The sequence below is a fragment of the Haplochromis burtoni genome, unplaced genomic scaffold (genome assembly GCF_018398535.1).
Source record: "Haplochromis burtoni strain Fernald_Lab_line unplaced genomic scaffold, NCSU_Asbu1 Contig_282, whole genome shotgun sequence".
Classification (NCBI taxonomy): Eukaryota; Metazoa; Chordata; class Actinopteri; order Cichliformes; family Cichlidae; genus Haplochromis; species Haplochromis burtoni.
In genome coordinates this window covers 58,907-71,394 of record NW_024582643.1, presented here as the reverse complement: position 1 = coordinate 71,394, position 12,488 = coordinate 58,907, and the positions used below count along the sequence as shown (strand labels likewise).

Here is a 12,488-nt window from a genome sequence, read left to right as displayed (position 1 = left end):
GCGATCATCGCACTGCTTCTCTGCACGTCCACATCAGAGCTCACAGACACAAACAACGCCTCCTCTTCATCATCATCATCAGCAGGGACTTCTGTTGCGTCCGAGTCTGGAGGTGAGGAGCTGCGCCTTCTCCCGTTACTGCTTCCACTGCTGACGTCCTCGTTGATGAGGCCGCCGTTTCCTGTCAGCGATCGGGCGAGTGTCAGGTTGTCGTTCCAGCTGTCCTGGTGGTAGTCGTCGCCGTTGGCGTCCAGGTAAACCGACACGGAGTTGTCGTTGGACTCCGTCACGGTTTGAGATTTCCCCAACGAGGTGTCGTCACCGTCATCGCCCGGGTTACGCTCCTCCTCGGGCGCCCAGTCTGAAACGACAGACTTCAGAGTCACAGTTTTCACCGTCGTCAGGGTAACGTCGAACATGTCGTAGTCCAGGGGGCTGTCGGTCCGGCCCCCGCTCAGACTCCGCAGCGACTCAGGAGACGACTCCCCGAGGCAGGACGAGGAAGAGGAGGAAGACGAAATTGGGAAAGCATTCCCGTTGTGGTCTCCCGCACTGTGGAGAGGGAGCTTCATGCCGCCCGCGCCCCTGACGGGGACACTGTTAGCGGGCTCGGAGGCGCTCATCTCGAGGGCAGGAAGTTCGCGGTCAGGACGTCACAGCGCTGCGCTCTTTCCACCGACACAGTCACACCCCAACGCTTCCACGAAGGCTCGACTGCTCTGACGGATCCTCACATCATGGCTCTGAAACATTTTTCAGGAACCTGGAAACGTTCCAGAGTCTGCAGGGAGACAGAGAGAGTTACAGTTTAGACTCTGATCGAACATCAGCAGCTAATCTTCATCATTACCAGAGCTGAAGAAGAGCAGCAAGTTAGTATCGGCTAAATTCCTTCTAACGACACTCCGGCCAACAATCAAAGAAGCGAAACTTTCAACAGGACGAACGTGAATGCAATCATAGAAGCTGCCTCTGCACCTGTCAGCATCATCTTATTGACGGCGAGGTCACCGACAGTAAGAAGCATCACGGCGTTACCGCTTTGATCCTCCGGTCAGATATCAAGTGAAAGATTGTCACCGAGCAAATAACAGCTCGACACTCATGAAGCAAGTTTGAAAGTCTTCACATCGTCATCTAACATTTAACCTGCGCAGAAAACAAGAAAACAAACATCAGCTGCTGCTGCTTCAGGTAAACATCTCATATACTGATCAGTCAACGAAGTTATCCTGTCCACCACCACCATCATCATCATCATCATCATCGTCGTCGTCTCGTGCATGACAGCGGTCTCTCCCTGACAGACGAGGTTTCCAGAGGTTTGTCACAAAGAACCAGGCAGAAGAAAAGTGCTCAGGATTCATCCAATCAGGAAGCAAAGCTCTGAGCGTGCATTAAAACTGCCGCTGCTGCAACAACGGGCAGTGAAAGTTGAGAAAGGCTGCCCTCTGCAGGCTGCACTGATCACTGCAGCAAAAAGACGACAGAGTCAGAACCCCGACAGGTGAGCAACACCTTCAAAGTTCATCACGCACCAAAATCTGCCCTGCTGTCTGTGTTTCTGCCTACATGTGTGTGTGTTTACCATGTACTCATGTAATTACCATGTAATCTTTGTGGAGACCAAAATTTGGAAGTTTACTATACTTGTGGGAAAAAAAAGTGCCCGTCCTCACGAGTTTGAAGGTATTTTTGAGGCTCAGAACGTGGTTTTAGTGTCAGGGTCACAGTTAGGTTACGGTCAGGCTGAGGGATGCGATAAGTGGGTAGGGAAAGCATTCAATTAGATGTCCCCACAATTAGATGTGTGTGTGTGTGTGTGTGTGTGTGTGTGTGTGTGTCTGTGTGTGTGTCAGGGACAAAGAAAGAGGAGCAGCTAATAAAGGCGCTCAGATCCAGGACAGCGCTGCTGCTCCATTATCCGGTAATGGCAGCAGAGCCTGTGGGCAACACTCGCTGTCAGGCTGCTGCAGGAAACACTTCCTCACTGAACTCACAACATTTCCCTCTGTTTGTGTTTAAAAGGACAAAAAGGCAGAGACAGACTTCTCTGCTTACCTGCGACTATGATAAAGATGTTTTATTCTTATAGCTTTGATGTGTCATTAGCTCGGAGCTGAGACGTGCATCACTTTGCCCTGTGCTGCCTAATCCCTTCAGTCTCTGCGCCTCCATAATGCACGAGCTGAGCTCAGGCAGACGCTGTCAGCGTCACCTCACTTCCTCTCTCAGGTGTCTGCAGTTCACCTGCTGTGAACATCAGAGACTCTGGGAAGGTTCAGCGTCTCCAGCAGCAGAGTGACCGACACCTGCGCTCACCTGTGTCAGAGCTGCAGCAGCCTCTCGCTGCTGACGCTGCACGTTTGCACTGTTTGTGTCACGTGTTGTTAGGAATAAAGCGCATCATGCTCTCATCATCCAAACTGCTGCTTGCTGGATTCAGACACTGACCGGTGTAAGCAGGATCAGCTGATCCTGGATCTTTTAAACTCCAAGCTAAACTACAAGCTCGCATTAGATCGCCTGGTGCATTCACTGCACGTCTGTGCACATAAAAATGGATTTGTGGTGATGAATTCCTTTCAGGTGAGTTGTTTGTCCCAGCTCTGACAGAGTGAATGCCCGCAGGCCATCGCAGACCGTGCACTCAAACACAGCCTGACGACCGCTCATTTCAGCCTTATTTCAGAGCTTTACTCAGACTGCAGACACTCCTCACTCTGACTATCAGATAAAGTCAAATGAAATTAATGATCCAAACTGATGACCGCACTGTTCTCCGTGCAGAGAAGGAAAGGCACAGAGGGAACCGTCCTCCATCAGAGCGAGACGCCGCTCTCTCTGACACGAAGCCTCGAAACTGAACCGAAAGCTCCTGAGCTCTCCTCCGACAACCAAACGACTCATCCACTCCTGTTAGGATCAGTTTCCCCACCAGCCTCTGGCAGTGTGTGTGTGTGTGTGTGTGTGTGTGTGTGTGTGTGTGTGTGTGTGTGTGTGTGTGTGTGAGAGAGAGAATAATGGGGCTAATCTCAGCTAAGGTCCCTGCTACGCTTGTCGAGCAGGTTAAGTCCAGAGTGGATGGAGTGGAAAAGGAAACGAGCAGCACAAGACGCCCAGCGACCACGAGGGGATCAACATGCATCAGTAAATCCACAAAATTCACTGATTTAACCATTTTTATTGACCTGTTACAGCCGAACACAGTCAAAGTGTTTTATGCGTCTTACTCCAGCTTTACAAAATCATTCCTACCAGAGCTGCTCTGGCAGCACAGGGTGGCCCTTATCAACAGCACCCGGAGCCCAACGAGCTCCACAACACAGGTTTATACGAAAGCAGCCAAAGACCCCAGATCAGCATCCACGGCTAACATCACGTACACTGAAGTAGTGTAGGGTAGTAAATCCTGCTCAGCAGTGCATCTACAACAGATCACAAACATTATGCCGACGCTGGGAACGGGCTTGGTTTGCTGTGCTAGAATAAAGTGTAATTGCACATCCACTACAGCAGGTGGCAGGGTTTTTTGCACCGAGCGAGCGCACACACAGCACAGAGCAGGAGACAAAGTGCAGCAAGCAAACCCTCAAGAAACAAAAGTCTCAGAAAGCTAAGACGAGGAAGTGTGGCGGTGCGTCTGTAGCGCTCGGCTTCACTGACTCGGTTAAAGTGTTTGAGGAGGCCCGAGTGTGAGTTTTTGAGGACCTGTACTTAATGTTGCTGATCAATTTAAATGCATTTATTGAGTTTCTTTCATTTTATTATTCAGAAGCAGATGGTTCAAGTCAGTCAAATGTTTTTAGTTTGAATAAGGTTTTATTTTCTTAAATTTCAGACAAATTTTCAGACAAAAAAAATGTTAAAGATATTCTTTGATTGAAGTTGATCTACGTTTCTTTTCTTTAATGTTAATAAGGATACGTCATAATAAGGATGTCATGCAGAGATGTACTTAAAATAAAAATTTAACAGACAAATGAGACTACTTCTAGAGAGAGTGGGGTCGTAACAGGAAATAACAGACGCCACGCTCAAAAGAGAGGACACTACAAAGACTGTATATAAAAGATGGAATTAGCCACCATGTTGTCACCCATTTGCTTCTGGCGTGAACGTTGGTGCTTGTTTATAACTATTAGCTAACGCTAGCTAGCTTAGCTATGTGAACCTCACACAGACAGCTGCTAATTATTCCTCAGAAACATCCAAATAAAATTCTAGAATTTCACTGAAAACTGGAGCTCCGCCTCCTTGGATCGTCTGTCAGTACAGTAACCACACAGCTGCCGTGTTATTGGTCAGATGATGTCATTAAAAACGCTCCAACAGCACGAACACGGTGCAGAGGTCCCGCTGAGGTGCAGCGTAGCAGTGAGCTAGCAGCTACAGCCTTCGACTCTGCACTTTCCTCTGTGCTGCTCTAGGCCCCGCCCCCACTGTTACTTTCTCTCAGCTCTGCTTTTTAACAGAGCAGTATCTGTTACAGTCTGCTCACATGCTCTTGTTTAGTAAAAGTCTCATATTTCTATCAGCAGTAACAGAAAAAAAACAAACTTTTTTGACCAGCAACACGGACTTTTAAAACTTGATTCTCCTCCGAGTCGGTCTGAACTCGAGGGGTGCAGCTTTGCGTCTGACTTCTGCTTGTCCTTTCAGGCTTTTAAAGCAGCTCAGCAGGGGGTGTTTGTTTTGTTCATAAGGACAGCCCTCAGCCTTTCTGGCAGCAGCACAGCAGACCCTGATGTAGGGGTTTCTTTGGTTGGCTCTAATAATCACAAACACTGAATGAATCAGCTTCTGCGATGGAGGCTGACCTCACTCTGATCTGAATGTGAAACACTCAGCAGGAGGGAGACCGCTTGTTTAACTCATCATTTCTTAGCGTTGCACAATGAACCACACAAAGATGATGGAATGGAAACCAACCCGAGCTCCTGGGGTTAAAACAAAACAATGTTTTAACACGTGAACCTGGAAATCTGTCGTCTTTCCTCTGCACGTTTGTCCTCAAACCTCTGCAGACGCCACAAAAACAGGCCGCTGGTGTTCGAGGTCACGGCAGGAAAAGAGAGCGCCATCACTTCCTTTTTCTCTTCCTTCAGCACCTTGTTGAGCGCACGCTTATCCAATTGTTTGCAAAGCCTGCTTTAGCACCGAATGTGCTCCGACTGTTCTTTAACCTCCAGGTTAGTGAAGGAAAAGCTCGTCTGTTGTGATTTTAGGTGCAGGTTCTCTCACCGCCTACATGACTTTTCCTGTTTTCTGTCACGCCTCCTGTTCACGTTGAGTCGGTGTTCAAGAGTGAGGAATCCCTCTGAGCCAAAAACTCTTTTTCCTACTCTTGGATCTATACGATGTCATCAAGAGGGGACATCCCTAATATGGTCGTTTCAGGCATCCATGCTGAGCATTTCACAGCTCAGAGTGAGTCACGGTTCATTTTAAACTGTGACTCATGCAAAGCTGCTCAGGAATAAAAATAGGTTTTTCCTCCGTTCTTTGTGGTTTTTCACCTTAATGAGCCTCAGTCTGAGCGTCCACAAGAAGCCGATGATCAACCTCAGAGTGGGCGGTGCAAGCCGCAGCTCGCCGCACTAGCAGCAGTTGGTGACTAACAGTCGGCTCCATTGTTTACAGCTGATCGTTCAGTTCAAGTTCAGGAACTAAACTATCATGCAGGCTGCTGATTGGACTGTGAGCGCGCACACACACTGAAGTGAGGAGCTGTGACCTGCAGAGTGCTGCAGAGGAGCTCAGTGCAGGACGCTGCAGTCGGTTAATATTTGTGCTCTGTGAGGGACGACTGTGCTTCACTGGACCATGAAGAACATGAAGGAAGCTCACAGCAGCGTTTCATAACAGCCCTGTGGAGGAACTGCACTGAAATCACTGTTCAGCAACACGAGGGGCTCAGAAACTGTTTCTAACCTGATACTCTGATTACTTTGATCTCCAGTTCTGTGAGTAATCAATTACTTCTGAAAAGGAAACATTAAACGAACCTGTACGCTACAGGACAATGACCAACAACAGGTGAGGTGTCAGAGGCACGGGTGTACTGCTGACCTGTAGGTCAGAGTGACTGCAGCACACACACACACACACACACACACACACACACACGCACACGCACACACACGCACACGCACACGCACACACGCAGCTGGATGCAAGTTTCACAAAAGCTTGCATGTGATTATTTTCACCCTACCAAGCAGCAGGATCCCTAGCTAATGGTAGCTAGCTTTTTGCATCCAGAGATATCTGCTGATTAGTGCTCTCTAACTCTGTTACTACAGTAACCTCACAGCAGCCATGTTATTGGTCACATGACGTCATTAAAATGCTCCAAAAGGCTCTAAGAGCACAAACAGTCCAGTTCAGGCACAATTAGCTTAAAAGCTTAGCAGGCAGCTAGCAGCTACAGCCACCTGTGTCACCATCTACCTGTCAGTCAGAGAAGCCACGCCCCTAATAACGTAAACTTCCTATGACACCAAACAGTTTGTGTATCGGGCTGCAAACGTGTCTATTTCTGCTGGAAATGTTTAACATGGGGGACTGACTCACTGCTGCCTCTGCTGGGCGTCAGAGGAACTGCAGGTTTGGAGCTCAAAGCAAAAATTCAGTCCAAATATTTTGCAGAACTAAGTGAAACTAAACGATTCAGAGGCCTAAATGCAGATCAGGGTTGTGACAGGTGTGCACCGGGGTTTTGTTCTCACTGTCACAGCTAAATAATTCAGGCTGTAACTGGACAGAGTATGACATAATCTGAGTTTCCAAGAAAAAAGAAAGACCGTAGGGTGGAGCCAGACGGAAATCTGTCTGAAAACGAGGGGACACATTCAGGGCCAGAGCCAATGAAACATGAGCTCCTAGATTTGTCTGGTTTCCAGGCTGATGTTACGTCTCAGGCTGCTTAGACTACCTGATACCTGAGCGGTTTCACATTACAGTCCGATACCTAAACCGCCCGAGCTGGCTGAGCAGAGACACCCTTCAGCTCGTTTTTGCAGATCGCATCCTCGAGGTCATTCGCTCAGCGGGTACCCACGGCGCCCTCGTGGCAGCAAATCCACAGCTTCGCCTTCATACTCGGCCCTCCCTTCATCCCAACAGGTGAAACGACAGCAAGGGATTTATCTACTGATGATTCAATAACAACAAAATCCAACCGAGCCATCTGCAGGATTTATTTGAAACTGAAACCATCTGATGTGCAGGAACGACTGCGGCTCTGCTCTCATTTCTCCGGCACCGAGCCAATCAGAGAGCTCGTTAACAGGCAGCAGGCTCACCTTTCCTTCATAGCAACACTTGGCAGCATCACACTCACTGCATCACCTTACAGCACAGAGCTGCCATCACTGCAGACACACACACACACACACACACGATACAGTGAACGTGGTTACCATAGAAATAAAGAGAGTGCTTAGTCATTCTGAGAAGACGAGCTCGACTGCGTGTGAGGTGCTGTCTAAACACTGCAGGCACTGCAGAGGTGTGTGTGTGTGTTCAGATGACATAACAGTCACTATACTTCCCTGCATTAACCAGCTGAAGCACAGTAAGCAGAACAGCCTCTCAGGGGAAACAGCATGAGGATGACTTCTCATCAGCCTGACACTTAATGGACAGCGAGGGTGAGAGAGCGCTGCGAGCTGATTGGATGGCAGTCTAATGACGGCTGGTCCAGAGGTCACACAGCAGCGTGTGGATGGAGCTGCTATGTAACCAGCTAGCTGGCCTTCGGGGCGGGCTCAGTGATCAATACCTGCGCAGCTGATGGGGTCGGCGTGGAAACGCTGCCTCATTACCGCAGTGACACAAACGGTTCCACGTGGACACCTGTGCTAACGAACGAGCACCTACATCTGCAGGCCCGTTCTTCCTGTCGCCGTTTTCATTTCAGTCCATTACATTTTTGTTAGAAGTCCAGTGACTGATTGTTCTGGAAATAGAGCTGCAGAGCTTCCCATCGGTAAAAATACAGACCCAGATCACATGACGTGTCCATACATGGTCAGAAATGCCCACACATGATGTGGTTTTTTTTCCACTGCATGAACCAAATGTTCCTGAAGCTGACGGCACCCACAGGAGGACTCAAACACCTCTGTGGCTGATCTCAGAGAATCTCCCCGATTTTTCCACATTTCAAGCTTCTCCAGACATCATTAATATTTCAAACCGCTGCTACGAGGCCTCGCTCTGACACGCAGATGTGGCGCTGCGTTCTGAAGCGGACCCAGCGTCCTCTGGGAACCACGAAGCCTCGGCTCCTCTCAGCAGGCGTAATAACCCAACCTATCAGAGGCAACGTCTGTTACACTGAGAGGCATCACATGACTCCTGTGAGGCTTCCAACTGTCATATCATGAAAACTTTTATTCGATCGATCGATTGATCTCCCACGTGTGGGACGGATAGAGGTTTTGTGGTTATAGATCAATACAACTGTTATATCGCAGATTATAACAACATGTAGGCATTACGTCCATATTAACTACATAAATTGCAAAAAAAACTACAAAAAAACTGAATTTTTTTTCAACACATTTCTAGTTATAGAAAGTTCAAGACTAAATGCAAAAAAGTTGCACAAAATCGTGTCTTCATAGTTTCATTTTTGAGATAGACCAATGTTTATAAACAATTTGCAAACAAACAGCATCAAAACAAACGATTTCCAGCAGTTTCAGTTCTGAGCGTCTCAGAAACCGTACAGGAGAGCATGAAGTCCAACACGACTTTCACAAACACCAGGGAACCTTTGAAAGGCCTGCAGGATAAAAACTACGTGTCCCATGAAAAATGACGTCACTTCCAGGACACGAAATAGTTCGCGCTGACGTTTATTCCAGCGCAGGAAGTGCTATGAACAGCTGATCGGATCAGCAAAGCCATATGTGGAAGGAAACCGCGACCTGGACAAGCTGGATGCATGCTATGGAAGCACGACTCCTCTGATGTCACAAGCACAAAGATTATTGTGCTAGCTGATGTTCAGAACGCTCAGAGGGGCCTTAAAGGGTTAAAACCATATAATGATTAATGTAACTGCAGGTGTCGGCCTCACGTTTACCTGCACAGGTAAGAACCAATGCAAACACTCGTCTCGAAGCTTCCCCCAACGAGCCAATCAGCTCAGCCGGAGAACAGAAGAACCAATCATGCTCGCCGGTCCGTTATCACCATAGAGACACAGGTAAGTGCACTATTGTTGCCATGATGTGAATTAACATGTTTGTTTAGTGCTCTGGTGGGAGGAGCCAAAGCAGTTTGTTGTTTTGATGCTGTGCATGCAGTGAAGGATAATTTACAGGAAAACGCTTCAGCGGTTTAAATAATTTGAGTTTTTCTTTAAAGGAAATCTAATCAGGTTAGACTGGAGACGATCTGTGCGGTTTAAATGTCCCGGTCACCATGGAGACGAAAGTTACGGCTCCATCCGCGTTCGTTAAGACGGCCATCAGGAATATCGGCCTGGACTGGCTCCGAGGTGGCTGCAGAGTTGTGAGTCTGTGCTGCAGCTGTGTGTACATTTGTACAGGATTCAGTTACATGAACGATCCTCTGAAAGCATCTGGAAACCATCACAGACGCCAAAGGAAGGACTGCACGCCATCACCTCCGTGTCTCCACGGTCGGCCGTTGCTTATCCATGTGCAGCAGCTCCACTTTACATAAGAGCGGACGCTGCAGCAGGAAGTTTAAATACCATCATCAGACTCATTACAGCACGAGAAGTGTTTCATCGGCTTATTTACTCTGAAGTTAACAGTTTACAGCTAATGAAGCCGGCTGCAAAAGATTAACTGTGACACAAGTTAATGTTACAGGATCCATTTATTTTGCACCAGCCAACAATTCAAAGTGCGCACACACTGCTCATGCTCCAAGACCTAATGCCCCACACACACACACACACACTGTTGCCGCAGCTTTAACTTACTCTTCTCCTTCTCAGCCTGCAGTGCTGCAAAAACACATCCAGCATAAAAACAGAAGAATGGTGGGAGCTCCTTCAGCTCGTTCAGCTCCTTCAGCTCGTTCAGCTCCTTCAGCTCGTTCGCTTCACACTGTCCTCAAACACACACACCACCCTCCTCCTCCTCACACACTCGTCCTGCTGCACAGTACGTTCATGCGTTGTGTATTATCCCGTCACCGCTGTGTGTGTGAGCGAACGGGGAAGGCTACGCAGGCTGTGACGGTGGTCGAGAGGGGGAGGGAGGAGACGGAGGGAGGGAGAGAGGGAGGGATACACCTCCCTTTTTGGTTCTGGAGCAGAGGCACGCTGCTCAGTGCTGCAGTAACAAGAAACAGTGCACATGTGCGAGGCAGGCACACACGCGCACACACACACATGCACACACATGCACACCCGCACAGACACACACACCTTCCCCAAGGTCTGGTGTGGGAGGGAAAGTCAGTCCCATGTTTACAGAGAAGTTGCGTGAGTGTGTCTGCCAGGTAACCCAACCCCGGTCAGGTCCAGCCTCCACCCTGAAACACACGGGAGGGTCCAGTGCTGACCCCTCCAGCTTGGTTGGCTGTTGCTAAGCAGCACTGGGCCCCCTCCTTGTTATTGGTTACAGGAGTTAGGTGTTTTTTTTGGAGGGGAGGACGGAGAGGAAGGTTTGGGACTGCTGGAGGAAAAAGGCCAGTGAGAGTAATGGAAAAGTATCCTGTGTAATCTGATGTAGAGGAGGGGGAGGGGGGGAGGACGGGCCAATGGGAGAGCAGATCTAAGTGATTATTTAAATTAGTCATGCACGTCCTGCCAATTGATCCGAGCGCAGGGCTGCTATTGGTGGGCATTCGTCTTATTAACAGAACTCTGCAGATGACACACACACACACACACACACACACACTATCAGGTAAAGCTACCTGGTTTAGTCATGAAGCTGCATCCACAGACAGCATGTGAGCAGCGTCACACTACTTTCACTAGCAGCTATTTATGGCTGATAACAGTAAAATAAGGTGTGTCACAATCACCAACCAGTGAACGATTTACAGAGAACATCATTCTTACAACATTACAAACATGATCTGACTATGAGAGCGTCAGCAGGAAGCTCCAAGGAGAAGCAGCACCAGCACTGATAGTTACTGGTGTCAGCCTCCATCAGCTCTGTTTGGGTGGGGGCAGCAGAGACAATCGAAACTCCAGCAGGTGAAGAGTTTTTATTACAACCTGCAGGAAGGTTCTGGGTGACTCTCAGTTATCGGTCTGCTGGACACAGATGATCGTTCGGTTTCACGAGGCCGTAGCGCCCGGCTGGACTGTGGCGGCGTCACTTCATATTTCAGAAATGCCAACAAAGTGCGAGTGCAAAGTTTTATCACATCTCAAAAAACCAAAAACATCCAAACGTTCAAACACGCGTCAAGACTCCACTGCATGATCCAGCAGACACCAGCACCGAGAGCCTGCAGCAACAAAACATCCAACATGGCTGACTGAGCAATCAGCTGACCCAGTAAAGCCAATAAAACCACTTAATTTCACCAACCCTGTCCTCGCCGACCACGTCTGTTCTGCAAGCGTCAGCTTCTCAAAGCTGGAGTCATAATTTGGGCGTGACAGGATGTTACGCGTCTGTTTCTCACAAACTTCAGATTCTAACGGTTTTTCAGCGAAACACATTTTTAAATGTGAGTTCTTATAATATTTGAGTCACGTGCACAGTCCTCTCACAAACCCCGAACCTTCGAGCAGCCTCCTGCACCCAAAACTACGTGACACAGTTTATCCACAAATTATTGAAGCACAAACAGTTTGGTTGTTCAGAGGAAAACTAATGACCAACAGTAATCCGATTACCTTTAGATCTCACCGTGCCGTGTGACAGCGACTCACAGCATGGAAAACATCTCAGAGGACAAACACAGACGAAGGCGACAGAAGAACACGAGCGTGTGTTAAAGCGTGGGCGTGTCCACAGAACGATCAACACGTTTCTGCACGTGTGTCAACTTTGTACATGTACGAGCCACGACTGAAGCTTCCAGACAGAGAGCACGATCCTCTTCTGTGGCACATTTTCACATCCTGCCACTTCGAGACAGCGAGAGCCCAGATAGCACAAGCTCGCAGGTCCCAGAACGACGAGTGGCTGCGACTGAAATAGGCTCTCTAATCATCTCCTGCCGGCCTGACGCAGGAAGGAAAATGTTTGCTGATAAACCGGCAGCTCCGACTCCCCACAGCAGCTCGTCTCTCAGGTGGACCGCGCCTGCCGCCGTCCTTCAAGCTGCCACAAACTTATAGTCGTGTAAGTGTGTATTTATATCTTTGTGGGGACCAAGAATTGGACATTTACTATACTTGTGGGGACCAATGTTGGTCAAGTTACTTGAAAAAAGTAATCAGTAACTAATTACCGATTACTTCCCCAAAAAGTAATCCCGTTACTTTACTGATTACTTATTTTCAAAAGTAATTAATTACTTAGTTACTT

The 12,488-nt window shown here is 48.4% G+C and overlaps 1 protein-coding gene and 1 long non-coding RNA gene across 2 annotated transcripts in view; one reads left to right on the top strand and one right to left on the bottom strand.

The window, feature by feature from the left end:
• LOC121815721 overlaps positions 1–10,366 on the bottom strand; it is a 10,739-nt gene extending 373 nt beyond the window's left edge. Inside the window, exons 1-2 of the mRNA XM_042227801.1 lie at positions 9,968–10,366; positions 3–781 (exon numbers count right to left, since the gene is read on the bottom strand). Coding sequence (XP_042083735.1) covers positions 3–623 — 621 coding nt within the window. The 5' untranslated portion in view covers positions 624–781; positions 9,968–10,366. The remainder of the gene's footprint in view (positions 1–2; positions 782–9,967) is intronic.
• Positions 10,367–11,810: 1,444 nt separating this feature from the next.
• Positions 11,811–12,488, top strand: part of LOC121815728 — a 3,542-nt gene continuing 2,864 nt past the window's right edge. Inside the window, exon 1 of the long non-coding RNA XR_006055314.1 lies at positions 11,811–12,302. This is a non-coding gene — a long non-coding RNA (uncharacterized LOC121815728). The remainder of the gene's footprint in view (positions 12,303–12,488) is intronic.